Source organism: Pecten maximus, chromosome 17 (assembly GCF_902652985.1).
Source record: "Pecten maximus chromosome 17, xPecMax1.1, whole genome shotgun sequence".
NCBI lineage: Eukaryota > Metazoa > Mollusca > Bivalvia > Pectinida > Pectinidae > Pecten > Pecten maximus.
Genome location: NC_047031.1, coordinates 15,398,069 through 15,423,335, shown reverse-complemented (window position 1 = coordinate 15,423,335; position 25,267 = coordinate 15,398,069). Strand labels below are relative to the sequence as shown.

General features: G+C 37.8%; 3 protein-coding genes across 3 annotated transcripts; all 3 read right to left on the bottom strand.

Annotated features, from left to right (window-relative positions):
• Positions 1 to 488: 488 nt before the first annotated feature.
• LOC117315900 lies at positions 489 to 3,477 on the bottom strand. The gene has a single exon (XM_033870317.1). The coding sequence runs from the start codon at positions 2,967 to 2,969 to the stop codon at positions 1,896 to 1,898; it is 1,074 nt and encodes a 357-aa protein (XP_033726208.1). The 5' UTR covers positions 2,970 to 3,477; the 3' UTR covers positions 489 to 1,895.
• Positions 3,478 to 15,792: 12,315 nt separating this feature from the next.
• LOC117315573 lies at positions 15,793 to 18,198 on the bottom strand. Its single transcript, XM_033869817.1, has one exon. The coding sequence runs from the start codon at positions 17,522 to 17,524 to the stop codon at positions 15,866 to 15,868; it is 1,659 nt and encodes a 552-aa protein (XP_033725708.1). The 5' UTR covers positions 17,525 to 18,198; the 3' UTR covers positions 15,793 to 15,865.
• Positions 18,199 to 22,723: 4,525 nt separating this feature from the next.
• Positions 22,724 to 23,870, bottom strand: LOC117315569 (tripartite motif-containing protein 2-like). The gene has a single exon (XM_033869812.1). It carries the CDS (start codon positions 23,775 to 23,777, stop codon positions 22,974 to 22,976), a length of 804 nt encoding a protein of 267 aa, XP_033725703.1. The 5' UTR covers positions 23,778 to 23,870; the 3' UTR covers positions 22,724 to 22,973.
• Between the last annotated feature and the right edge of the window lie 1,397 nt (positions 23,871 to 25,267).

Genomic DNA, 25,267 nt, shown 5'->3' with positions numbered 1-25,267 from the left:
AATGTGTTATTATTTCTGGAAGTTCTCCACCACATTTCTTATAACTACTCAGAGTTCCCGATCAAGTTTCTTATTACTAACGGATGTTCTTCATCAAATTTTGTATAAATACTGGAAGTTCTTCATCCAATTTCATATGTTTTTGTCCCTAGTGGTAAATTATTAATTTTGGGTCTGGCTTGTGTTGCAAACAATTTAATGACGATATGTGGATATCTACAGGGATTGTGATCATAAAAGATTATCTAGTTATTTCTCATGCAATACTGAATGGATTTTATTTCATACATAGGTTTTCCTTGGTCTCCAATATTTATTTTCAGACTGATCAGTACGAACACATCGACTGTCAATTGACAAGGTTTGATTTGTTAAGTTTAAGCCTAACATTGCTATTCTTCGAAACAAATCTTCTGTGGAACTTTCTAAAATTTCAGTTTTGGAATCCTTTTTGTCTCTAGGTATCAATTACAAATAACAGCATTATATAGTATGTAACCATTTAATTAGGAATCGTAATGAACAAACGTTAGAAATAAGAAAATTTACAATTCTCACAATAATAACGTACTTCCATCTCACAAATTTGACATTATCAAGAATCTCTTATCGTCAATGATACGTATTACGTTAACCGTACTATAAGAACAATAACAATGATAATAGCCGAAATTAAAGACTTGTATAATAAGGGACTGATTAAGTCAATGCTGTAAAATACTGTAGTAGTTTTATCACAGTTATCACATACTGTTGTACTATAGTAGTTTATAGCTATCGCATACTGCTGTACTGTAGTAGTTTATAGTTATCATATACTGTTGTACTATAGTAATTTATAGCTATCACACACTGCTGTACTATAGTAGTTTATAGCTATCACATACTGTTGTATTGTAGTAGTTTATAGCTATCACACACTGCTGAGATGTAGTAATTTTATTATAGCTATCACATACTGCTGTACTGTAACTTTATTATAGCTATCACATGCCGTTGTATTGTATTTTTATTATAGCTATCACATGCTGTTGTATTGTAATTTTATTATAGCTATCACATGCTGTTGTATTGTAGTTTTATTATAGGTATCATATACTGTTGTATTGTAGTTTTATAATAGCTATCAAATGCTGTTGTATTGTAGTTTTATTACAGCTATCATATACTGTTGTACTGTAGTAGTTTATAGTTATCACTTACTGTTGTACTGTATTAGTTTATAGTTATCGCATGCTGTTGTGCTATAGTAGTTTTATTATAACTATCACATACTGCTGTACTGTAGTAGTTTATAGCTATCACAATCTGTTGTGATATTGTAGTTTTATTATAGCTATCACACACTGTTGTACTGAAGTAGCTTTACATTATCTGCTGATGAGTCTCCAAACACTGCCCACATGACATCCTTCCTGTCTACTCCTACAGCCCATGTCAAATGTGTGTCTGTGTGTATAATCCTGAGGAAATTGCCACCTCCACTGAGGAGTAGGACTCTGTTGTTGTTATAGTCCCCTATGATGAGGTTTCCAACACTATCATACACCACACCTGAGAGTTTAAATGAGTTATCTCCTTTTTGTTTATATGTCGTGTACATGTCCCTGACAGTTATGATAAGGTTTCTCATAATATCATATACTGAACCTAATGATGAAAATAGTTCACTCGTACTTGGGATGTCACCTCTGTATACAAACAGTTCCTGGAAGTCAGTATTCATAACAACAACACATTTGTTTCCATCACCACTATCACTTTCATCACAGAAATCAATCACTGCGACATTGTGAGTGACAGGACACTCTGTGATCCTGTATGGTGTGCATACAAGTTGTTTCTCAGTCCCTACAGCCATTGTAGTGAGCACAACCTGACCTTGTGTGGTAAATTTACAGATGTGTTTGGACCAATCCCACAATGACATGGTTACTGGCTGTAACACATATACACCTGGGTTCCTCCTGAGTTCTGAATCTGTGTGTTAGTTTTCCCGATACCAGCTCCAGGATGTTATTTTTTGCATCACAGACCCACAGTCTGTGTGTTATGTGTGACAGACTGATGTTATTGATCACAGCCTCGTTGGTGACTTTCTGTATAGCTGCTCCTTTCCTGTCTAGGAGAGTTAACGTGTCACTGTAGTAATAACTGGTCCATGCCTGGTCATCAGTGTTAGGACATATCGAACCTACGTAACATGGAGACTCCCATTCCTCCATCACCTTGGTGTCTGTCTTCCGTCCATGTTGTGTAGAAGAAAGTTTTTCCTGACGATCTGACGTTGAGACTGACCCATCCAGGTCAATCGATGTTTGACCTTGACATGAGGTGGTAATTCTCCCTATGGCTAGTTCTAGGTGACCTTCAGGGTTTGTGTTTGGAGTAAAGCTAGCAGTACCCAGGATAAGTTTTATAGGGAGGCTGGTAGGAGAATTGATTACACATGGTGTATCATAAACTTGTAAGTAAGAGCCCTGCTGAAGTACTGTCTTGCAATCCTGCATTTGTTGTTTGAGTTTCTCTTCGAATAATTCCATATTCTGTTTGTATTTCTGTATGAGCTTGTCATTATCCTCTTTCATTTTCTGATAAAAAGAGAGTTTCTCAGCTAGAAGGTTGTCAAGGTCTTGCTTTAACTTTTCTGTTTGCATCTTCAACTGATGTGAGAGTTTCTCAATTGTACTGTCGTTGTCTTTGAAGTGTGTATCAGTAGAGGTGATGTATTTCCTGATTTGTACCAGGTCATTTTTTTCTGTTCTCTCGATAAAGTTTTTGATGTTCTGTTTCTTTTGAGGAATGATTTCACTCAGCTCACATATGATATGACCTTTATGTACAGAGGAAAGGCATTTTGTACAAATTAGTTCTTGACACTTTTCACAGTATAATTCCAGCTGTCTTCCCTTGTGATGAATACAGGTTGTGTCGCCTTTCATTCGGATAGGTGTTTTGGCTGCCGCCATTTTGATGAATATAGAATATTTATTTGTTTTTTGAAGATGTCTGTTACTAAAGCACCGCTGTGTTGTTATAAAATCAATAAAAGATGTGTTTGATATTAGATCTATACTGTTCCATCCATGGACAGTTGCATCCAGATAAATATGTTTATGTTCAACAGTAAGTGACGTAAAAACACAAAAGCTACCTACTGATCTTTGATGTTACTGTGATGATTCCAGTTTTCCATCTCCGCCATCAGAATAATAATTTACATTGTCAATAATTTGCTCTCGCCTCAGACTTCACAGCCACATTAATTAACTTCCTTCATGTCATGTTGATAAATATGTTACTCCCTGGCTGACGATATCCAATTTTACCTGACAATCAAGACTTTAAACTCTGTAATGTCTGTTCAATGTCAAGATAAGTTTCCAAGCAGAATGAGGAAATCCTTCTGATAATTGATAAATGTAAACCGACATCTGGGTACGTTACATCAACAGGAACATGTAGACCTACCTGTGTTCAGACGTTATCTAATATGTGTCCTGGTTGTGTGCGGTATAGACAGACATAGATTGTACAGAAACTAGACGAGGTCAATATGGATCATGTTTACAAACTGTGATATTTAAATACCAACAGTTCACCTGGGATACATCGTCTGTTAGTTGTGTGAATAAGGTTAATCAGACATATTGTTGGGTAATGAGACACACCGTTACAGTAATTAGATACACCTGTGTATTTGGTAATAAGACATACCTGTACTGTGGGTACATAGTATGTGCATTGGGAAAAAAAGACGTACCTGTACTGTGGGTAGATATACCTGTATGTTGGGTAATAAGACATACCTGTACTGTGGTCAGATACACCTGTGTATTGGGTAATAAGACAAACCTGTACTGTCGGTAGGTACACCTGTGTATTTCGGTCATAATACAGACATGTACTGTGGACAGATACACCTGTGTATTAGGTAATAAGACGTACCTGTACTGTTGGTAGCTGCAACTGTGTATTATGAAATAAGGTTAACATGTACATTGGGTAGATAAACCTGGTTATTGAGTAATAAGACAAAAGCCGGAGTACCTGGAGAAAAACGAGCTCGCGACCCAGAGATGGAGTGCTAGTGATAAAGTGTCGGGACACCTTAATCACTAGGCTACTGCGGCAAACAAATCACGTGACGTGATACACTGCACCAGGGTTTAAACAGATACTAGGGGAGCTGTAACGATCATAGAAAAATGTAAATGATAAATGCTCTAATGAGACCAGTCTTGGTTAGTCTGTAATAATAATTTTGTTAATATGGATACTCTTCGACAGAGATCAGTTCATTAATTGAAATAAAAAAAGAGGTTCTGGATTGGACTGTTATAATTGGTATTGAATATGGATATTTTCCGATAGAGATCAATAGAATTAACGTGCAAAATGGTTAGTCTGTTATAATAATATTTAATATGGATAATAATGTAATAAATATGTTGACAAGTATTGTTGTCCAAAATAAATTGCTTAGCATAATGTCATATTGATCTTGTATTAATAATGGCATGTTGATAATATATTGTTGACCATGTCATGTTAATAAAGTCATGTTTATAATGTCATGTTGATAAAGTCATGTTTATAATGTCGTGTTAATAAAGTCATGTTTATAATGTCATGTTGATCATGTCGTGTTGATAATGTCATGTTGATCTTGTCATGTTGATCACATTGTGTTGATCACGTCATACAGATCATGTCATGTTGATTATGTCGTGTTGATTATGTTTTGTTTCTTGTATCATGTTGTAGTTTTTGATAATTAGAAACACTTCCCAGTAAAGATATGACTTGATGTGCCAATAGAGACCACAATAATGTTAGAATGTTGAAGAAACAGAAATAAGCCATTTGATTGGTCAATATGTTTTTCAATTTGAAATAATCGATCCTTTATCAGTTTCCACATACAAGTACTACATAGCTATTGTTCAATAAATACATTTTTATTCATGTTGTTAATTCTAATATAACCAATCGGACGAAGCCTGCTAGTTTTTTTCATCCACATGTGTTTCATATTAGGTTAATCATCAGTTGGTGGACTGTTGAAATCCCCCTTCGTTTGTGATCGGTCCGCAGTTGGCTTGTTAACAGTCCTGCTTATTTCTGTTTCTTGAAAAAAAAATTGGAGACATTTGTCAAACTTGATCATGTACGTTCCCTGTGTTCGTCTTTAACACTTGTCTGTTTCGAATCTGATAAATAAACCCTAAATCGTAGGTGTAGGTTGCCGTCTAAGATTTGACAGTTTAAGTTTGTTATTGTTGTTTATCATAAAATACTCGACTGATATTTCCGAAAAAATAATGTACATTCTTTTTTGTCACTTAAAACATCAATGGCAAAAATTAGCCCACTAATAAGTAATGTAATGAACAAACATAAGAAAATATGGACAGTTAGCATAATAATATTCATGCTACATACAGGATTTGTCCCTATAATCGTGACAAAGTATCCGGCTAACACCACGATATCTATTTCTGGCGAAGTGAAATGGTGCCGTAGACTTTTTGAGAGTTCAAGAACCAGACAAGGCGCGAGTCCAAACCAATTGTCTTCTTGTCGGGAATTATTTTTCTTCAATTTTTGCATTGATCAAACTTAATACCCAATTATAATATCACATTGAATTTTAATCTTTGTGATCATATATTAAACGTATAGACAAAACATCACAAATCTGTTCACTTGTTTATTGCTGATTTTGAGGGGATGTTGCTTGAGACATTCAGCAAATAAAGGTTGTCACCAGAAAAGAAAACGCAATGAAATATTAGATCTATGCAACTAAACATTCATACAATATATGTCACATATATGACACATCTGTGAGATTACAGTAGAACACACTCGGATATTGAACAATTTCATGTATCAGGGATCTCAAGGGATCTAACGATATCGATACATATATATTCAGTTAAACATACAATAAAAAATATCATAACTAAAATTAAGGACAGGATATGTCAATGGCTGTAAAGTAATACTAGTTTTGATATAGTTGTAAAGCACTGCTGCACTTTAGTAATTTTACTTTATTAAACAAAAACACTGACCATAAGATATCCTTCCAGTATACACCTACATCCTGTGTCCACTCTGACCATAGGATATCCTTCCTGTCTACACCTACATCCTTTGTCCACTCTGTGAGGAGGATCCTGAGGAACTCGCCACCTCCACTGAGGAGTAGGACCCTGTTGTTGTTATAGCCCCTATGATGAGGTTCCCCACACTATCACACACCACACTCCGGGGGTTAAATATGTCCCCTCCTGTTTGTGGAGTTTGTTCATATGTATTACGGATGTCACCTCGGTATACAAACAGTCCCTGGAAGTCAGTATCCATGACAACAACTTGTGGTTTTTATCACCACCATCACTTTTATTCCTGAAATCATTCACTGCCACATTGTGAGTGACAGGACACTCTCTGACTCTGTATGGTGTATACACTAGTGGTTTTCCAGTACCAGCAGCCTTTGTAGTGAGCACCACCTGACCCTGTGTGGTAAATTTGGAGATGTGTTTAGTCATGCCTACAATGACATGGTTACTAGCTGTAACTAATATACTCTCGGGCTCCTCCATGGTTCTGAATCTGTTTGTTAGTTGTCCTGATTCCAGCTCAAGAACGCCATTTTCTGTGTCACAGACCCAAAGTCTGTGTGTTATTGGTGAAAGGCTAATGTCATTGATCATTGCCTTGTGTTGGACTTCTTGTATTACCCTTCCTGTCCAGGAGAGTAAATGTGTTACTGTAATTACTGGTCCTGGTCATCGGTGGTGGGACATAAAGAATATATGATCAATGGAGACCTCCTCCACTCTGCCATCACCTTGGTCTCTGGCAGTAGTTTATAATGTACCAGTGGTGTCTTCTCTTTATATCCTGATTGTTGTTGTAGTTTAGAGGATTGTCCCTGATCATTAGGTGTTAAGGCTGACCGGTCCTGGTCAGTTAATATGTGACCTTGACATGAGGTGATTACTTTCCCAAAGGTTAGTGCCAGGTGACTTTGAGGATATTTGTTTGGAGTAAAGCTGGCAGTGCCCAGGAAAGGTTTTACAGGGAAATGCATTTGGGAATCTGTTTTGCATGCTGTGTCATAGACTTTGTATGTGTGAGCCACATTGGAGTGTTGTCTTGCATTCCTGTATTTGTTGTTTGAGTTGTTTGTCATACATTTCCAGGTCCTGTTTGTATTTCTGTATGAATTTGGTATTGTCCTCTTTCATTTTCTGATAAAGAGAAAGTGTCTCTGCAGTAAGCATGTCAAGGTCTTGTTTTAATTTGTCTGTTTGAATCCTCAAGTGATGTGACAGTTTCTCAAATGTGTTGTCATTGTCCTTGAGGAGTGTATCAGTAGAGGTGATGTATTTCCTAATTTGTATCAGGTCATTTTGTTCTGTTTTGTCAATAAAGTTTCTGATGTCTTGTTTCTTCTGAGGAGTAATTTCACTGGGTTCACAAACTGTATGACTTTTGTGAATAGAATACAGGCATTTTGGACAAGCTAGTTCCTGACATTTTTCACAATAGAATTCTAGTGGTCTCCCCTTGTGATGAACACAGATTATCTTACCTTTTGAACGGACAGGTATTTTGGCTGTTCCCATTTTCATTGAATTATCTGTTGGATATCTGAAGAGTTTTGTGGTTATAGCAACATTTTGATGCCTTCAAATCGAGTTTTGTGCGAAGTCCGAGAATGAAATCTTGTCTTCTTATATTGTTCCGTCCAGTTGTTTATATTAAACACTTAGTAATGTTAAAATACAGGCGAATAGCTACCTCATAATCACTGATGTTACAGGGTTACTTTGATGATCCAAGTTGTCCATCCCCAGCATCAGAATGTAAACTTAACTTGTCCTTATTTCTCTACCTTCGGAATTCACACTTTCATATTAATAAACGTCTTTTTATGTTGATCAGTTGAATGCAGACAATATCCAGACATAACTAAATAGTTTCGCGTAATAAAGTCTGGTTGATGTAAACTTTAGGTTTCTATAGAATTTAGCAGTCCCTTTGATTGGTTATCAGTATAAAAATATAAGATTTGGGTATGTTCTTCCACAGTAAATATATCAATCTATCTGTTCGTGTGTTACTTAATTTACGCCCTGGTTGTCTGAGATTACCGACAGACATACAGTTGTATAGACTATATAGATTGTGTATTAGACCAATGTCTGTCATGTTCATAAACCGTGATATTTAAATACCTAAAGTTAACCTTGTATGCATTGTCCTTTAGGTGCATTTTTGGTAATATTATATCCGTCATATCTTGATACCACTCCAAAACAATTTGATTTGCAATAAAGCCGTGAGGACGTATATACGGGGTCTTTATGAAGAAGGAAAATACAAAGTAAATAATTTATTACATTTTACATGATTGAATGAATACCTTTGTCATCATGAGATACAATGGAACCCACATACATGTTTAGTTATCGCCCTTAACTATACGTCCAGAATTGAAAACAAAACACAAAAGAGACAAAACAATCAATAACATAAAAAAATCTTGAAAACTTCGAAGTCCAGGGCTAGAAAAGAAGTGTTATTTGTCGAATAGCCTCTGTTCTTATACACATTCATGACCTCAGATACTGTTGACGTATGTAAGATAGCGGTAGTTTATTCTCAGCGATTTTCTTACTGTTTGTGTATAGTGCTAAAATGTTTAATTCAAAACTTTACTTATATATGCGGGCATTATTTTTTGTTATTTTACTCTTTGTGTTTTTTCAGTAATACAACTATCCAGCTATATCGTATCACGACCGATTCTGACAGTCCTAAAGACCACAAATTAACGTTAATTGAGCCCAGGATAGGACATGTCACCTGTGCTCAAACTTACCCGATGTGTAGTAGCTGTGAACAGCTTGGCGCATGTCAGATATTCGATCTTTTGTTGATCTAAACATACCACCCTTTCTTCTAGGTGACAAATAAAAAATCATAGGAAAAATCTACCTTTTATTTACATATAAGGGTATTGATATGTCAGAAGTCTGCCTCTTCGATTACCTGTTTGCTTTTTTTTTTGTTTGTTTCCTTTTTAACGTCCTATTTACAACCAGGGTCATTTAAAGACGTGCCAGATTTTGGTGGTGGCGAAAACCCGGAGTATCCGGGGAAAACCATCAGCCTACGGTCAGTACCTGGCAAATGCCACACGTAGGTTTAGAACTCGCAACACTGAGGTGGAGGGCTAGTGATAAAGTGCCGGGGACACATTTAGCCCCAATGACCACAAATTAACGTTTATTGAGCCCGTGATTGGACCTGGGCAATCACTTCGATAACCTGCAAATTTTATTTTCTTCGCCAGCCCGACTCCGAAACCGATTCATTCCTTTACCGTTATATAAGTTATTTGAAACTTTTCCACAAATGCCTTATGTTTAGCTGAATCGTTTTGCGTCAATCTAAAAGAGCTTAATATTGTTCTCTTGATGTAACGATGAATGAATTCATCATTCGGTCCGTGTTTAGTCAGTGGTTAATGACAAGCTGTGATACAATAAAGCATAGTCTTTCAAACACGTTACTGACTAAGATTGTAAGGAGTGTCCTTTGAGCATTAATTGCTGAAGGCGGGATATTAGCAATTAGAAACGGAACAACTACAACTCACAAATAATTTTAATGACAACAATTAAATAGTCACCTGTAAAATATGTATAGTGTATACATGAATTCGTTAGTGGCTGCATGTTGAGCTGGTGTCTAATTTTAGAGACGAAAGATTTTCCGGATTTGAATCCTTCGACTGCTTTAATACATGTCTACGCTAATGAATCATGTTTCACCTTTTTCTATGTTTGCGCTAAAATACAGTAAATGCATATCATAACTGTACATTTTTAACGTAGACAAATTAAAAGTATACCTTTTCGAATCTTATCACTCAACAACACACAAAACACACAAAACGTGTTTTGATTTGCAATAAAGCGTATTGATGTTTAAATAAAACAGAGAGAGGATCCCTTGATCTCTGATTTCAATATGAGAAAACAAAATCACATACTTTTCCGCATCATTATATGTTTATATATTATGTCAAATATATATTAGTATTCTCTGATTTCCATCGAAGGTGTCTCTTCCAATATCTGTCTTTGACAGTTGAACTGACTATTATGAAAGCACATCTTGCCCTCATAGCATGCAGACTGAGGTTTAAACCCGCACAAACCGTTTTCAGCCTATTAACCACATTATTTCTTTTACCTGTACATGTGCATCTTTCCCTCACCCTATCAGAACAACTTTTCCATTAGAATATACTGCTTTGAATAGAAAGTCTGTGGCCATGCCCAATAATGTAATATATCATTTTCACTGGACATGTGTCGGTGTGGTCTTTGTCAGTCAGAAGTTTGCTTCCTTGACTGTATTACTTTTAGCTAGACAAAATGTGTTGATCAAACAATTTCACCTGGTTACATTTTATGTTACTGACGTCTAAAACATGAAGAAAGAATAAGAACAACAATAGTAGCTCTATTGGTTACAGCACTTGCCAAGTACATAACCTCATGTGAAGGTTTGATGAGTGACGTTCAACGCTCCTTGCGCTTGGAAGTTTGTATTTCCAGTAAGCTGAGAAATGGAATGGTCTGTGCTATCATGATTGTGTCCTTGGGCTAAACATGGACAAGTGATTAGCCTGCCGTTTTTCGTTCGTTGAGGTAGTCACCAACTACTACATGGAGACCCCGTCTCAAAATGACCCTGGCTATTCATTGAACAACAAAAGCAGATCCAATGATAACTTGTAAAAAAATGTATCATACTTATTAAAGAAATTATCCTTTAGGTACCAAATACCCAAATTCAATATTTTAGGTTATAGCCATAATGCATCGTCCGTCGTCGTCCGCCGCACTCCTTCCGAAGTTAGAACTTTTACTTTCAAGACGCTACTCCTCCTTCACCCCAAAGCAGATTATGTGAAACATGATTAGGGAGGACAATCATATATTATATAAATAAGCTGGTCCGAATCCTAGGGCCAGAAAGGCAGGGCCACAAACAAGGAAAATTTGGTGATGACAGTTAAAGGCCATTGCCCTCTTGTTTGCTTAGTACATTAGCAATCATTAATTTTGAATCAACAATAAATATTGCCACTGTGCATCCGAGGTCAAAAGGGTTACCTTTCTGATAGGGAAATAATAATGCTCCACATGGTCGTTTATGCACTTCTTGATGGAAGACACGGGTATATAAAGGAGTATTCATTCAATTATTTAAGGGTATAGTTTACTTATACTAGGGTATTGTAACTTATACTAGGTTATGTTTAACGTATACTAGGGTATGGTTAACTTATACTAGGGTATGATTAACTTATACTAGGGTATGGTTAACTTATACAAGGGTATGGTTAACTTATACTAAGGTATGGTTAACTTATACTAGGGTATGATTAACTTATACTAGGGTATGGTTAACTTATACTAAGGTATGATAACTTATACTAGGGTATGGTTAACTTATACTACCATTGACTCTCTCTCACTACCGAAATCTCCATCACCCTATCTCACTTTACCAATATCTCATTAATACTATTACCATCACCGCCACACTTCCAATATCTCCTGACCACTACCAACAAGTCCCTCACCCTAACATTGTCTCTCTCACACTACCGAAGTCTCCGTCGTCATATCAACATCTGCCTCACCCTATTAACATCTCTCTCACTCTACCAATATCTCCTTAACACTACCAATATCTCCCTTCCTCACCCTACCATTGACTCTCTCACACTACTGAAATCTCCGTGACCCTATCAACACCCCGCTCACCCTACCATTGACTCTATCACACTACTGAAATCTCCGTGACCCTATCAACACCCCGCTCACCCTACCATTGACTCTCTCACACTACTGAAATCTCCGTGACCCTATCAACACCCCGCTCACCCTACCATTGACTCTCTCACACTACTGAAATCTCCGTGACCCTATCAACGCCCCGCTCACCCTACCATTGACTCCCTCAAACTACTACAATCTCCGTCACCCTATTTACATCTCCATCACTCCACTATTGACTCCCTCACACTACCGAAATCTCCGTCGTCATATCAACACCTCCCTCACCCTATCATTGACTCTCACAAACTACTACAATCTTCGTCACCCAATCAACATCTCCCTCACCCGATCAACACCGCCCTCACGTTACCAGTGGCTCTCCCGCCCTACCACTGCCTCAATTATTTTATGATCACTCTCAATATCCTACTATGGTTTCTCTTTCCCAGCCAGGTTCTTCCCACCTAGCCAGTGTCTCTCCCTCCTAGCCAGTGTCTCTCCCTCCTAACCAGTGTCTCTCCCTCCTAACCAGTGTCTCTCCCTCCTAACCAGTGTCTCTCCCTCCTAACCAGTGTCTCTCCCTCCTAGCCAGTGTCTCTCCCTCCTAACCAGTGTCTCTCCCTCCTAACCAGTGTCTCTCCCTCCTAACCAGTGTCTCTCCCTCCTAACCAGTGTCTCTCCCTCCTAACCAGTGTCTCTCCCTCCTAACCAGTGTCTCTCCCACATAACCAGTGTCTCTCCCTCCTAGCCAGTGTCCCCCTTATCCGACCAAGGATTGCCTCACTATATTTATCTGCGAGTAAGCCCCACTTTCCCACTATGCATCATCATTAATTTCAAAATAATAAACTAAATTGGTTCACGGTTCAGCCCTTCTGAATCTTAAACATAACATTGTTAACATCATGGGTCGAGGTTTATGTAAGGATACATACGATATCCTATGTCGTCTTCCTCGTTTTTAATGTCCGATTCCTAATACGTGTTCTCTGTCTGTAGTTTTCCAATAAATAATTCATGAATTCAAGAATATATCGGTAACATGTACGCAAATGGAAACGGGATTAAAACATTCTGATCAAAGGGACACAACTCTGGATTATTTGGCTAGAGCTTCGTTCATGTACCCAACACATATGTCGTTTGTTTACACACTGTTCGTGAATAAAATGCTTTGTTGATGAGTTTTGACCTCACTCCGGAGGTCCGTTTCTACTGTTATCAATATTTGTTGATCGTACAAATCGGTGGACTCTGACCGGAGTCTCTTCTTACACTATTTCGGTCATAGCAACTAAATGTAAATTTGTCATGACTGGTTACCTTGACTACTATTGGTAGCTTAACGTTGCTATTCAGTGAAGTCTTTGTTTAGATTGTTGTTAATGTCTGATGTTTATCTGTACAGAAGACGAATGGCCTACAGGTGAGCAGTTTATACTGCTGGAAGTTCGTCATTAAATTTCTTATTACTACTTGGCCTTCTTCGTCAAATTTCTTATTTCTGCACCAAACTTATTACAAGGAATCCTACATCAAGGTTCCTAGTCGTACATCATTAATTTTGAATCTGGTTTGTCATGAAAACAATTAACTGACGATATTTGGATGTCTGCGAGGATTTTTATCATTAAAATAGTTCTTTAGAAGTGCTGGATTGATATTTCTATCACAATATGATGCGTTATTCCACTCACAAGCCACTGCATACATGTGCCGACTGTTGGATATATATATATATATTATCGGTATTTCCACTAGTGGAATATGACCTTCCGGTCTTTTGATTGGTTAAGAATTCGAACTTTGACCCGATCTGCAATTGACGTCACATCACCGAGTTCTGGCCGTCTCCTGTACACCTAATTTGCATACGCGAAATAAAACTTGGCCACGTTTCCCTTTGATTCAAGCCGATAGTAAAGTGGTAGAAACAGATCACACGACACTCGTAAGTTATTTTTTAAAAGTTACAAAAGACATTCGCTAAAGCTCGTGTCTTTTGTAACTTTTAAAAAATAACTTACTCGTGTGAAACAAATTCCATATCCAACAACCTCTATATCTGTTAGTCCGTAATAGGTTCTACTTGGTCTCCAATGTTTGTTTTCAGACTCATCAGTGCAACAAGATTGAGTGACAGGTGAAAAGCATTTCTTTCAAAGTTTAAGAATGTTATTTCTTTTCCACGAAATAAAATACTCCATGGATCTTTCCCAAATTTCATTTGTTGTGTGTCTTTTTTGTCTTTAGATATCAACAACAAATAACAGCAATATAGATTATATACACCATTTAATTAGTAATTGTAATTAACAAACAGAAGAAATAAAAACATCTACAATTCTCATAATAATAAGGTACCTTATAATTTTTCAATATTTGCATAAATAAAGAGAGCTAAATATCCAGGTAATATTAACACCTTGAATTTTAATTTCTGATTGTATATTAGATGTATTGACATAAATTTATAAATGTGTTCCCTGGTTTACTGGGGAATTTTGAAGGGATATTGCTTGAATTGTAGTTCGGCAAACTCAGGTTGTCACCAAAAACACAATGAAATATATGAGCCCTATGTAACTTAACATCCATACAGTAAATAACAAAACATAAGGCACAATAGTAAAACTACTGTCATGCACAGTAGGGCACACTCGAATAGTCAACAATTTCATATCAAACGTTGATATTTTTCACACGGTTGGTAATTATGTTTTGTTAGATTCATAGTCTCCTTAATAATTAACATCCTTCCAAAAAGTTAAGTCAATGACTGTTAATTAATGGGTACTTCATAGCTATCACATACTGCTGTACTGTAGTAGTTCATAGCTACCACATACTGCTGTACTGTAGTAGTTTATAGCTATCACACACTGCTGTACTGTAGTAGTTTACAGCTACCACATACTCCTGTACTGTAGTAGTTTATAGCTATCACATACTGTTGTACTGTAGTAGTGTATAGCTATCACACACTGCTGTACTGTAGTAGTTTATGGCTACCACATACTCCTGTACTGTAGTAGTTTATAGCTATCACATACTGCTGTACTGTAGTAGTTTATAGCTATCACACACTGCTGTACTGTAGTAGTTTATGGCTATTACATACTGCTGTACTGTAGTAGTTTATAGCTATCACATACTGCTGTACTGTAGTAGTGTATAGCCATCACATACTGCTGTACTGTAGTAGTTTATAGCTATCACATACTGCTGTACTGTAGTAGTTTATAGCTATCACACATTGCTGTACTGTAGTAGCTTATAGTTATCACACACTGCTGTACTGTAGTAGTTTATTATAGCTATCACATACTGCTGTACTGCAGTAGTTTATAGCTATCACATACTGCTGTACTGTATTAGTTTATAGCTATCACACGCTGCTGTACTTAAGTAGTTTATAGCTATCACATACTGCTGTACTGTAGTAGTTTATAGTTATCACACATTGCTGTACTGTAGTAGCTTATAGTTATCACACACTGCTGTACTGTAGTAGTTTATTATAGCTATCACATACTGCTGTACTGCAGTAGTTTATAGCTATCACATACTGCTGTACTGTAGTAGTTTATAGCTACACATACTGCTGTACTGTAGTAGTTTATAGCTATCACATACTGTTGTACTGTAGAAGTTTTATTATAACTATCACATACTGCTGTACTGCAGTAGTTTATAGCTATCACATACTGTTGTACTGTGGTAGTTTATAGCTATCAGATACTGCTGTACTGTAGTAGTTTATAGCTATCACATACTGCTGTACTGTAATGATTGTATTATAGCTATCACATACTGCTGTACTGTAGTAACTTTATTATAGCTATCACATACTGATGCACTGTAGTAGTTTATAGCTACCACACACTGCTGTACTGTAGTTGTTTATAGCTATCACATACTGCTGTACTGTAGTAGTTTATAGCTATCACATACTGCTGTACTGTAATAGTTTATAGCTATCACATACTGTTGTACTGTAGTAGTTTCACGTTATTTGCTAGGTCTCCTAACACTGCCCATACCACATCCTTCATGTCTGCACCTAGAACCCATGTCCTGTAAGTGTCTGTGTGTATGATCCTGAGGAACCTTCCATCACCACTGAGGAGTAGGATCCTGTTGTTGTCTCTGTCTCCTACGACGATGTTTCCCACACTATCATACGTCACACCCCATGGGTTAAATGGTTTACCTCCCGTTTGTTTATATGTTGTGTACATGTCCCTGTTTCCTATGATCAGTTTCCTCACACAATTATATACCAAACCTAAAAGGAAAAATAGTTCACTTGTACTGGGGATGTCACCTGTGTATACAAACAAATGTTGGAAGTCAGTATCCATGACAACAACACGCTTGCTTCCATCACCACCATCACTTTCATTACTGAAATCAATCACTGCGACATTGTGAGTGACAGGACACTCTGTAATCCTGTGCGGTGTACACACTAATGACTTCCCAGTCCCAGCAGCCATTGTAGTGAGCACCACCTGACCATGTGTGGTAAATTTGGAGATGTGTTTGGGCATGCCCACAATGACATGGTTACTGGCTGTAACACATATACACCGTGGTACCTCATTGGTTGTGAATCTGTGTGTAAGTTGTCCTAATACCAGCTCCAGGATGTTGTTTTTGCTATCACAGACCCACAGTCTGTGTGTTGTAGGTGACAGACTGATGTCTGTGATCACAGCCTTGTGTTTGACCTTCTGTATTACTGTACCCTTCCTGTCCAGGAGAGTTAATGTTTTATAGTACTTGGTCCAGGCCTGGTCATCAGTTGTGGGACATATAGAAGTTATGTTACGTGAAGACTGCCACTCCTCCGCAATCTTGGTCTCTGCCAGAAGTATATTCCTTGACGCTGCTTTCTTCCATTTATCTCCTGGCCATTGTTGTTGTCTAGAGGTTTGTCTCAGATCATCTGATGTTGAGACAGAGTGATCCTGGTCAGTTGGTGTATGATCTTGATATGAAGTGATAACTTTCCCTATGGCTAATTCCAGGTGACCATGTGGATTTTTGTTTCGAATGATGCTGGCAGTAACCAGGGTTGGTTTTACAGGAAAATTCATATGGGAATCAGCTTCACATTCTGTGTCGTAGATTTCTATGTCAGAGCCACGCTGAAGTGCTGTCTTACATTCCAGTATTTGTTGTTTGAGTTGTTTGTCGTACATCTCCAGGTCCTGTTTGTATTTCTGTATGAGCTTGGCATTGTCCTCTTTCATTTTCTGATAATGTGAGAGTGTCTCTGCTGTAAGCTTGTCAAGGTCTTGTTTTAATTTGGCTTTTTGTACCTTCACCTCATGTGATAGTTTCGCAAATGTACTGTTATTGTCTTTAAGAAGTGTATCAGTACAGGTGATGTATTTCCTGATTTGTACCAGGTCGTTTTGTTCTGTTCTGTCAATTAAGTTGGTAATGTCTTGTTTCTTCTGAGTAGTGATTTCGCTAAGCTCACACATGATATGACCTTTGTGAACAGAGGAAATGCATTTTAGACAAACCAGTTCATGACACTTTTCACAATACAATTCCAGTTGTCTCCCCTTGTGCTGAATACAGGTTGTTTCACCTTTTAAACGGACAGGTATATTAGCTGTTGCCATTTTGATGAAAATTAATTATTTGTTCGAATTTCGAAAACGTTTGTTGTTACAGCAACACTGTGCTATATAAAATCAATAATAGATTTGTTTCATATCAGATAATGAGATATTGACTATCCTGTCCCATCCAGTTGAATACGTATATATCACACATTTATCAAAAACACATATGGGACGACTTCCTCATGGTCACTGATGTCACGGTGTTACTGTCATGCACCAGTTGTCCATCCCCAGCACCAGAATATGAATTTACATTGTCCATAGTTCTGTACCCTCAGAATTCACAGCCACACTAATTTACATTGTCCATAGTTCTGTACCTTCAGAATTCACAGCCACACTAATTTACATTGTCCATAGTTCTGTACCTTCAGAATTCACAGCCACACTAATTTACATTGTCCATAGTTCTGTACCTTCAGAATTCACAGCCACACTAATCAATTTTGTAAAGCCATGCTGATCAATATATTACTATTTGGATGGCCGTATCCAGATTTGTTACCTGATGATATTAAGTTTTGACAGCTATCCAGATTTGTAGTCATTAAACTCAGTAAACTGTTTAATATCGTTATCGGTGTCCAAACTGAATAAGTCAATCCTTCCTGTCGGTATCTGATATAGCAAAGTTCAGATCTGGGTACGATACATCCACAGTAATGCGTACATCTACCTGCTATGGCGTTATCTAATACACGTCGAGGTAGTGAGAGATTAACGACTAATATACACAGGTCGAGTCGATCGCTATACAATGACACACACATAGATTTACGTCACCGCTTTTTTTTGCTCTGGGTAATTCATTAATGTAATATATTGGTCAATATTTTGTATCAGTAAAGTTCACAAGATTATAAACAACTTCACCTTTGGGATTTCACGTTTTTATAAAAGACTGAGAAAATAAGCACCGAAATCGTTATCAATAATGTATTCAGATACATGTAGTTTTGTACTAGGACACGTGTCAATCAATGCGTGTATCGTGCAAACACGCGTAACACACATATCACGAGAATTAAGCAGTTTTACAATTGATACCGGAGTTCCAACTAGAAATTGGCCGTATATGAATTAAAGTGACATAACATTTTGAAGTTAGGGAATCCTATCCGAGAAGCCCTCAATTACAATAGATAACCTAGTATGTACATGTATTATATATAGAGAGAATGTTACATGAGTGGCTATGTCATATGGAATTTATTAAACTCGTTCAATAATTTGATATGCAATGGGCCTTTATGTGTTTCTAATAGAAAAATTAAGTCGATTGATAGTAAAATTGAAATGTGTCAACAACTCACAACGTTTAAAAGCGTTAAACAATTGGTCTTTTGAACTAATAAAAAAATATTCCTTAAATAAAGTAAGAAAATTCCACGTAACTGAGAATGATACAGAAATTGATTGCGATGATTGATGAGAATGTGAGAGTGATGCCTGAAAGTGTAAAAGATGAATGGGTGACAAGAATGAAAGTTGAGAAAGTTAAAACAGCTAGCATCCTGAAGTTTGATTCAGATGATAAAATTTATCAACTAGATAGCAGCGGTCTGTTATCAAACAGGGCGCCGGTCCGTGACCTTAATCATTATTGTCCCTCGACATCGAGAGGTGAAGCGTCGGGTGTCACATCGGCCTACTCCGAGCTTCTACTATAAAGACTATAATCTTACTATTGTAAAATCGAACTCGATTTGGTTACATGTAATGCGCATGTGTATAGAAACAAGAAGTTACAATGCTCAATCACCTGGTTCGACTATAGCAAACAGACTTCGTTTGTGCATACGTCACGGTTTTGAAGCATGGCATTGATTGGTTGTTGTTTGTATGCATATGTTATCACATTAGACGGGATAGCCTAACTATAGTAAATAGTTGACGCCGGAAGAGAGAAGCCACACCGAATATCTCATTCAATATACACGCTCCAAGTTCTAACATTATCAACATAAAAATACAATAATTGATATATTTCATGTTTGTTGATACATATAATAAAACATTGAAATCGTTGTCCCCGGGTAGTTCCCTGACCCGCGATAGGCTATAAAGAAACAGGGTGCTATGTTGGATTATACACTACTTCAAATGGATTTACCTGTATGGTTACCTTTTGTACCTTTGGTAAGTAGGACACTGACTGTAATTACTTCGTTCTGCAAAACGTGGGAAATCACACCATCGCGGCTACGGTATAAACAGTGCAATATATAAGACCTACCGACATTGAATATGTGCAAAGAAACAAAGATTTATACAAATATGTACATGTCATTATTCATGTATAGGTATATGCAATTGTTCGCATATTTTTTTTTGCGATTTGCGTTCACAAAACTGAGGTAGGGTGGGTAAATTTAATGCGATAATTGGACATTCCTCCATGGATGCAGCTGCTAGAAAAAAACACTGATTATTATTCCAATCACATAGTTATTTAACTATGAGATTCACTACCGGATGAGTAATATCGACTATGTGCATCAAATGCTTCAAAGATACTTTATCAACACTCGAGAGACCGCCCATACAAAGTCTGCCCTTCTGAATACCTATTAAAGCCTTACACCAAGAGATGGAGACCAGATTTTTACCTTGTTGAACATTGTAATGCGATTTTAAGTACCATGTTCCTGATAATGAGAAACATACAGAACTTAATGGCATGTGTTTATAACTTGAGCAGATATGGGGGAAATCAAGATTAATAGAATCTATCATGGGTGTGTTCCGTGGACAGGGATATCTCAACCCGAGTGTAAGAGTTTGGCCAGTCAGCACAAGGCTTGCCGAGTGCTGGCCAACCAAACTCTTACACGAGGGTTCGCGGAACAGACCCATGATTGATTATTTTTCTCACATACTTGCAACCAAACGTAAGTTTTTATGAAAGTTTTTCATCGCGCCGTCTTCAATGCTCCTTGGAATGTGCGTCAAAATTGATGACGTCATCATTTACGACTTGGTTACTCAACGTAAATGATGACGTTACGTTATTGTAAGCAGCGTCATATAGCGCGTGCCGGCTGTCTTTACCCACCCTGTGTAAGATCGAGTTATCTTTTCCCTAGCAACTGCCGAATAACCTTGTGAAGTATGGGAGAATAATATAATCTACCATGGGTCTGTTCCATGGACAGGGATATCTCAACCCTCGTGTAAGAGTTTGGTCAGTCAGCACAAGGCTTGCCGAGTGCTGGCCAACCAAACTCTTACACGAGGGTTCGCGGAACAGACCCGTGATTGATTATTTTTCTCACATACTTGCAACCAAACGTAAGTATTTATGAAAGTTTTTCATCGCGCCGTCTTCAATGCTCCTTGGAATGTGCGTCAAAATTGATGACGTCATCATTTACGACTTGGTTACTCAACGTAAATGATGACGTTACGTTATTGTAAGCAGCGTCATATAGCGCGTGCCGGCTGTCTTTACCCACCCTGTGTAAGATCGAGTTATCTTTTCCCTAGCAACTGCCGAATACCTTGTGAAGTATGGGAGAATAATATAATCTACCATGGGTCTGTTCCGTGGACAGGGATATCTCAACCCGAGTGTAAGAGTTTGGCCAGTCAGCACGAGGCTTGCCGAGTGCTGGCGAACCAAACTCTCGGAACAGACCCATGTTTGATTATTTTCCTCACATACTTGCAACCAAACGTAAGTTTTTATGAAAGTTTTTCGTCGCGCCATCTTCAATGCTCCTTGGAATGTTCGTCAAAATGTATGACGTCATCATTTACGACTTGGTTACTCAACGTAAAATGATGACGTTACGTTATTGTCAGCAGCGTCATATTGCGCGTGCTGGCTGTCTTTACCCACACTGTGTAAGATCGATTGATCTTTTCCCTAGCATTCGCCGGATAACCCTGTGAAGTATGGGAGAAATGATAGACCTGAACTGGCCTTCAATGATGCTACCTCAGTAATATCAGATATAATTATCATTTGCATGTTATGATTATGACATCACTAGCTCCCATTTATCCTGGTCCATGACAGCTTAAGACACCAGGGTTAGGGTTCCTTCTACTCAGCAATACTTTCCAACATGACCTCAGGATACATTCACATGTAAAAGGATTCGTGTTCGTTATTCACTATACATATTGCGTTGTGTAGCCGATACCTAGTGATATAGTAGTATCGCTTATCCACCCTGGTTGATCTGTCTGTCCCTGAACGCTATTGATTTACCTATCTTGCTTGATCTGTCTGTCCGTCAACACTAATGTTTGCAACGAAATTTCTAAGAATTCAAAAAAGCAAAAGTTCTGAAATTTAACATGGAAATAATGTGAAATATCAGACTGAAATTGCCGCGGTCAAGGTCGCTTTTGATGGCGAAAAATAAACATATCATTATATTATTATTTGTTATATTGTATAGAGATCAAGTAATGCCCATGCAGGAGACCTTATTCCCCTCACCACACCAGTGTCTCCCTCACAGTACAAACCTTTATTTTGATGGAATGACAGGATTTCAACTTAATGGTCTCCGTATGGGAGATACCAATGTCAGTGCAAACAATCTCTCTGTCCGTCCAGCTGTCTGTTTGACCATTTCACAAATTTAATTACTGTTGTTAACATTAATAAATAAAGTTTTACCAATGTGTTGATCAAGATGTTCAATTCACAAAAATGCAGACAGGTCAAGGTCAAAATTTGTATCTTTTCACTAATGAATATTTTGTTAGCCGAAAGGAAACCAGAAGTCAACTGGTTGAGTTCAAGTTCACTAGGTAAAATGCTTAGGTCATTACGGTCCTATGGGAAGCATTTGTCATAATCACTCAAATATGTAGGTGAGCGAAACTGTTGAAATTTCCCTTCGTCGGTGATCGGTCCGTGAATGGCCTTTAAACAATGCTTCTTATTTTCTATTTCTTGAGAAGAAATTTATCATACTTGATATGTAGATTTCGTTTCTTGCTTGTCCTGCTTGTCAATTTCCGACTCCGTTGAAAAAAATCTGATATCACTCGATCATACCTGTTTAGGTGGACGGCTCAGATTTTGACAGTTGAAGTTATTGTTGTTGCTTGTCATTTGTAAATTCCCTTTGTCTCTAGATATAAAAAACTGATAACAGAAAGATATATTAACACAATTTAATAAGAAATTGTAATTAAAAAAATATATAAAATTCTTACAAAAATTATATACCTCATTTAAGAAAATATTTTAGCTTAATACCAAGGCAATTTTAACATCTTAGTTTTGAATCTCGGTCATTATACATTAGATGTATAGACTAAAATTCACAAATGCTATCACATACTACAGTACTGTAGTAGTTTTATTACAGCTATAACATACAGCTGTACTGTAGTAGTTTATAACTACCGCATCCTGCTGTACAATAGTAGTTTTATTATAGCTATCACATACTGCAGTACTGTAGTAGTTTGATTATAGCTATCACATACTGCTGTACTGTAGTAGTTTTACTTTAACACCGGAAAACACTGCCCATATGACACCCTCCTTGTCTACACTTACGGCCCATGTCCCCTCTCTGGCTGTGTGTATGATTCTGAGGAACTCACCACCACCACTGAGGAGTAGGACCCTGTTGTTGTCACTGTCTCCTATGATGAGGTTCCCCACACTATCATACACCACACTCTGGGGGTAAAATGGTTTACCTCCTGTTTTTGGTGTTTGTTTATATGTAGTGAGGATGTCACCTCTGTATACAAACAGTTCCTTGAAGTCTTTATCCATGACAACAACGTGTTTATTTCCATCACCACCATCATCTCTATCATTGAAATCAATCACTGCGACATTGTGAGTGACGGGACATTCTGTGATCCTGTGTGGTGTGCACACTAATGGTTTCCCAGTTCCAGCCGTCATTGTAGAGAGCATCATCTGACCTCTTGTGGTAAATTTAGAGATGTGTTTTACCATGCCCACGATGACATCACTACAGGCTGCAACACATATACATTTTGGGAGCTTCTTGGTTCTGAATCTGTGTGTTAGTTGTCCTGTTGATGCCAGCTTCATGATGTTGTTTCTACTATCACAAACCCAAAGTCTGTGTGATGTTGGTGACAGACTGATGTCATTGATCACAGCCTTGTGTGTGACCATCTGTATTACTGTACCCTTCCTGTCCAGGAGAGTTAATGTTTCACTGTAATCACTGGTCCAGGCCTCACCATCTGATGTAGGACATATAGAACTAATGTAATATGGAGACTTCCACTTCTTCATCACCTTGGTCTTTGACAGTAGTTTATACCTGGTCACTGGTTTCCTCCCTTTATCTCCTGAGTGTTGTGTAGAGGATTGTTCCTGATAACCTGGTGTTGAATGTGCGTCAAAATTGATGACGTCATCATTTACGACTTGGTTACTCAACGTAAATGATGACGTTACGTTATTGTAAGCAGCGTCATATAGCGCGTGCCGGCTGTCTTTACCCACCCTGTGTAAGATCGAGTTATCTTTTCCCTAGCAACTGCCGAATACCTTGTGAAGTATGGGAGAATAATATAATCTACCATGGGTCTGTTCCGTGGACAGGGATATCTCAACCCGAGTGTAAGAGTTTGGCCAGTCAGCACGAGGCTTGCCGAGTGCTGGCCAGCCAAACTCTTACACGAGGGTTGATATATCCTTGTTCGCGGAACAGACCCGTGATTGATTATTTCATCACACATACTTGCAACCAAACGTAAGTTTTTATGAAAGTTTTTCGTCGCGCCATCTTCAATGCTCCTTGGAATGTTCGTCAAAATGTATGACGTCATCATTTACGACTTGGTTACTCAACGTAAAATGATGACGTTACGTTATTGTGAGCAGCGTCATATTGCGCGTGCTGGCTGTTTTTACCCACACTGTGTAAGATCGATTGATCTTTTCCCTAGTATTCGCCGGATAACCCTGTGAAGTATGGGAGAAATGATAGACCTGAACTGGCCTTCAATGATGCTACCTCAGTAATATCAGATATAATTATCATTTGCATGTTATGATTATGACATCACTAGCTCCCATTTATCCTGGTCCATGACAGCTTGAGACACCAGGGTTAGGGTTCCTTCTACTCAGCAATACTTTCCAACATGACCTCAGGATACATTCACATGTAAAAGGATTCGTGTTCGTTATTCACTATACATATTGCGTTGTGTAGCCGATACCTAGTGATATAGTAGTATCGTTTATCCACCCTGGTTGATCTGTCTGTCCCTGAACGCTATTACTTTACCTATCTTGCTTGATCTGTCTGTCCGTCAACACTAATGTTTGCAACGAAATTTCTAAGAATTCAAAAAAGCAAAAGTTCTGAAATTTAACATGGAAATAATGTGAAATATCAGACTGAAATTGCCGAGGTCAAGGTCGCTTTTGATGGCGAAAAATAAACATATCATTATATTATTATTTGTTATTTTATATGGAGATCAAGTAATGCCCATGCAGGAGACCTTATTCCCCTCACCATACCAGTGTCTCCCTCACAGTACAAACCTTTATTTTGATGGAATGGCAGGATTTCGACTTAATGGTCTCCATATGGGAGATACCAGTGCCAGTAAAAACAATCTCTCTGTCCGTCCAGCTGTCTGTTTGACCATTTCACAAATTTAATTACGGTTGTTAACATTAAGTTTTACCAATGTTTATGAAATTTGATCAAGATGTTCAATTCACAAAAATGCAGACAGGTCAAGGTCAAATTTTGTATCTTTTCA